At 48.2% G+C, this 5,022-nt stretch overlaps 1 protein-coding gene across 1 annotated transcript in view; it reads left to right on the top strand.

The window, feature by feature from the left end:
- Positions 1–206: 206 nt before the first annotated feature.
- LOC101634588 (class I histocompatibility antigen, Gogo-C*0101/C*0102 alpha chain-like) overlaps positions 207–5,022 on the top strand; it is a 7,795-nt gene continuing 2,979 nt past the window's right edge. Inside the window, 1 exon segment of the mRNA XM_012734374.1 lies at positions 207–336. Coding sequence (XP_012589828.1) covers positions 207–336 — 130 coding nt within the window.

Here is a 5,022-nt window from a genome sequence, read left to right as displayed (position 1 = left end):
AGAACTGTCCTGGGCCAGCGCGGCCCTGATGGGGCGGGTTCTGGTCAGTAGCAAGAGAACTGAAAACGTGCATGTACCCCAGCACCTGTAAATCATGGCTCATAAGGCTTCTCCTCACCACACCCCAACCTGGGAGCACCCCACACACCTCCCCCACCACGAGCGCTGTGGCACCGCCTGTGGCAGACACAGCACCACCAGGAGCGATGGCGGACAGGGCAGCACGCGGGGCCTCCTCGGCTGCCGCCTCCCCTGCTGCCGCCCAGCCCTCTCCCGGTGTCCCAAAGCGGATCCCCCCCCGGCAAGTGGCGGAAGTGAGCAAAACACAGCATGGAAGTAAGGTTATTCCATGGACACAGTCAGCTTGAAACAGTGGCTCAGATCTGTCAGTATATAGGGCCTATGGCTGTAACTCAAGCCGCAGACGTGAACAAGCTAGACACCCACTGCTCCGACAGGGAAGCCCTCCTGCAGGTGGTCCCTGAAGGGTGCTTCCCGCAAAATGGCCCCTCCAGTGTCATGCGCTGGAGCACTCAGGTTCCTAAACTCTGCTGCACCAGAAATGGCCATCTCTGAGGAGGGAGAAAGACAGCAAATCAGTACAGAGGGAATCATGCTGACTCGAGAAACTGGTCTTGGGTCAAAGGGCCAGTATCCTGTCCCCAGCAGTGCAAATTAGCACTGGGGCTCTACCAGGACACACACCTGGGACATGATTCTTGTGGACCCTGGTAAAATCCAACTTTCCCCACGAGGGTATCCATCAGGCGGCCAAGGAAGCCTGCAGGGCCTGCAACCTTTGTGTGAGGAACAATCCTGAAGGATGCTGTGTCCACCCCTCTTTCACATCCAGCAACATGGAGGGAGACATGGCCGGGAGAAGGTGGCAGTGGGCCTTACCCAGTACGTCCCTGCTCGGAGTATAAATGTCCCTTGCAGTCACAGGCGTCTTCCAGGTGGAGCTCAACTTTCCTTTTTTTTCAAGGCAGCAGGCTCTCCTGGAGGAAATAATCCCCACCTTTGGGCTTCCCAGTCCTTCTAAGGAGATAAAGGACCTGCTCAAATAACTCGGCAGGAGGCCCAGGCTTTATACATAAAATACTGCTTACGTTCAGCCTGGTACCCCAAACCTCTGGAAAGGTGGAAAAGGCAAATCACACTATAAGAAGCTTCTGGCCAGAATTGTTGAGAACTCAAGGAGAGATGGTTAAAGAGGCTCCTGTGGATCTTCTCAAAATTCACAAAGCCCTGAGAAATCCTTTAGCAATGACATATGGGAGGACTTTGTTGACCTTAGATTTAGTTTGTGACCCCCAAATACAACTCTAACTCAACCCATTCACTTAACAAGTCTCTGGTCTTACCCTGGAGACCCTGATCCTTTGAAACTGTCAGCCCAGGCAACTGGTCTACCTCAAACTTGGAAAGGTGAGGGGGGACCAGTCAAACCCAAAGGCCTTATACAAGGCCCTTTCCAGTCACTCTGAGGCCTCCACAGCTGTCAGACTAGCTGGACATTCTGGCTGAATCAACTGGCTCCAGTACATGTTGGCAGTTTCCTTCACAGGCGTCACCCAGGAGCGGTGTTCCTGTGAACCAGCGCAGGGCTTGAAATAGTACTTCAGAAGACAGTGAAGGAGGACTGAGTGCGAATAAACCTTGTGTTTTCCTGAGGAATAATGTCTGTTTCTTATTGAAAATAATAATCTAGATATGATCATTTTTGTCATGTGGAGTTGATGTGTTAATTAAAATACATCTGAAATTGGTAAGGAAATGAGTGTAAGACCTGAGCACTTTCCAGAATTGCACGTTTACTGGGCTGAGTCTATGCAGGTGGAGGCGGGAGAGGCTGTGAGAGGCTTTGTCCAGCCGGTGCTCAGGGCATCATAGTGGTTGTGACGTGGCCACTCCTCAGAGGTCATCTCTCTGTTCCTTGTCCTCGTCCCTCAGTAGCACCTGCCCCAGTAGGGCCTGTGGTCACAGGGACTCAAACACCACCTGGGCCTGTCCTGCCCCAGGAAGGTGGGTGGAGATGCCGGTGGCTGGGTCAGCCTAGGCTCTGGGCTCTGGCTGTTTTCTTACTTGAGAAACTGTTTAGAGGCCCCAAACTTAAGTAGTTTCCTGGTCAGTCACTGCGCCGTCCCCTCTGCCTTTACCAGGTGACTCAAGAGTCTCCCAGCCCCAGCCAGAGCTGGGTCACCAAGAGACCTTCCCTCCCAGTGTCCCCGCTGCTGGCCCTTCCCGGCCCATCGTCTCTGGTTCTACCCCTACCTCCTAATATCCCTATTTTCACCCTCTGCTCTGTTTCCAGGAGCCTTGCCATCATCTTTCCCAGTGCCCTTAGGGATCTCCTCAGCCCCTCCCCTTGTCCAAGGAACTGAGATACTAAGAAGGAGGCACTTCATCCCCGGAGTCTGAGGCAAGAATAAGTAATCGGGGCTCTTGAGTACAAGGTTCCACCCAAGGAGGCTAAGGGCAATCATGTTTTGTGGCCCCAGGTAGAACCTGGAACCAGCTGTTATGACTTGGAGACCTGGATGAGGCCTGAGTCAATATTCACTAGGGATGAAATTTGAAGGCTTCTGCCTTGACACAGAACTTGGGTGCTCCCTTGTGAGCAGATCCCTGTCCTGCTGCTGGGAGCCCAGGGCACCCTGGGGGCCTGGCTGAGCAGGAGTAAGGGCAGCTCTGGGCTCCTGCGCTCAGCCCTGTGGCCACACGGGGGCGCTGCTGTCTGCTCTGGTTCTGGCTGAGCCCCAGGACTAGGCGGGTCTGAGTGGGGCAGAGTGGGTTGTGGGGTGGGGGGCGGCGTCCTGGGGGCTGAGAGGCTCTGTGGGGAGTCAGAAAGAGCGTGCTCAGAGGAGAAGAGACTCTAGAGTCTCTGTGTGGGAGGATTCCATCTAATCTCCTCCAGAATCCCTCTATCCAGTCCCTTGATAACGATAGCTGGGAAAACTAAAAAGTAGATTATTTTCCCCATTCATATCTTATAATTTTGTTGGGGGCTATTTCCTAAAACACATTTTTGATAAAAAATACTGTCGAATTTATGGGAGAGTTGCATAGGTAGTAGAGTTCCTGTATGTTTCACCATCTCCACAATCTTACAGAACTGCAGTGCATTTGTACAGCTAATTAAGCCATTCTCATGCACTTTTACTAGGATCCCTGTTAATTCTTAGTTCATTAGTTTTTCCTAGTGACCAGCTGCAGCTGAGGTAGGGAGGGTCGCCCGCAAGAAAGAACAGTGTCAGCGAAGGTGAGAAAGAAAAGGAGAAAATGTGAGGGGAGAAAGGAGAGAGGTAGGAAAATGAGGAGACGCAAACACTTGATTAGGGTGAAAGCACCTTCTGCCGATTGTCCCAGCAGGTCTTTATTTATACATTACAAGCAAGCGGTGGGATTACATCAGCGTGTGCATGAAGCAGAAAACTTAACAATCATCACATTTTTCTTACAGACAGCTCGGGACTTTTTGATCTCTTATTGAGACTGTGATATTAATCATCATTATGAAAAGGTACAGTTGAAGTGGGCCAGTGGCACAATGGATAACGCGTCTGACTATGGATCAGAAAAGGTACACTTGATACACAAGAAGTTCCTATAGTGTCTCATCATTAATAAAAAAAAATATTCGTATAGTGATCAGTTATCAATCAAAATGTTTCTTTGGTGATCAGTTAGCTATTCCAACTTAAGCAGTCACTTTGTTACTATGGCAGCGAAAATACATCTTAAAGGTACAGGATCTAATGTTAAGGAACTAGGAGTCAGAAAAACACCAACGCTGAGTGCGCTGACATTTCCTTGTCCCTAAGGAAAAAAACCCTTTTTTGATCTACAAAAAGAGCTTCTGTTAATCACTATTTCTGCAATTGTTCTGTCAACCTATTCTATCTAACATAAGAAGGGGGGAGGGGAATTTCTTTCTTTATATGGTCACTGATTATTGTCCTATTAATCTTATCTAAAAAAACCTTTTCTATGTGAAAAAAGGTCAGAGTGAAAGTTAAAGGAAAGAGTAGGAAAACTTATTATCATTTATAATTCTTTTACTTAAAATGAAACTATGTTACTTAAAACTATAGATCTTTAATTGGGGACTGGGCAAGAAATGATTACAGCCTTTGGTTCCCAGAATTCTTGGACAGTGACTTGTCTCTCCGTGTTGTGGGAACTAGATTTGTGCCAGTGCACTCAAACAGAGAAATTTTAATTATTTTACAAGGTACTCTGCCGTTCTGTGTACAATGCTATTGTTATTAAGCCAATCAATCCAATCAAGTAATTATTGATTTCATATTGAATGTATATTTGGACAATTGCCATGCTTCTTGGGAATGGCCAAAAACAAACCATACTTCCTGAAAATGGCCATAAACAAATGAAAAGAATCCAGCAGGAACCAGCTGTGGAATATCCTGACTTTTCAGGATTTTTTCCCCCATGTCAGGACCTTGTCATACAGCGTTGCTGCAGTCAGCACAGGGGTGTGACCCTGGTATAAGGTTTTTACTTCTGGTAAGGGTGTAAGCGTATCACTCTTGTTTGTTTTCAAAGATTCCTTTATTTACACATACAAGAACTTGGGTACAGGCTAGAGGTGCGAGGTGAGAGGATTTACCAGAGACAAAACAGGCTGATTGACGAAGTACACTGCTGAGGGGAACAGTGCATAGGTCAGGAGAGGTCTCCTGTATCTTGCGGGTCAACTCCCTGGCTGGGAATTGAACCTGTGCCACAGTGGCCACAGATAGCCCATAGTGCCACACCCTAACCCACTGTGCCACCAGGGAGGACCCTGTGTCACTCTTGTTTATAGTGTCTTTCCTAATAACATGTATTATTGAGCATTGTTCGTATATAATTATTTGGCAGCTATATCTTTTCATTGGTGAAGCCTTTTGTCCATTTAAACTGGGTTATTTTGGGCCCTCCCTGGTGGCGCAACAGGTTAAAGCACAGCACTATGAAGCTGTCTGCAGCTACTGCAGCACTTCAATATACTGCGTGAGT

The sequence above is a fragment of the Condylura cristata genome, unplaced genomic scaffold, assembly GCF_000260355.1.
Source record: "Condylura cristata isolate star-nosed mole 26May11 unplaced genomic scaffold, ConCri1.0 scaffold00055, whole genome shotgun sequence".
Lineage (NCBI taxonomy): Eukaryota > Metazoa > Chordata > Mammalia > Eulipotyphla > Talpidae > Condylura > Condylura cristata.
Note: the sequence above shows the minus strand (reverse complement) of the source record. Positions and strands in the feature narration are given on the sequence as shown.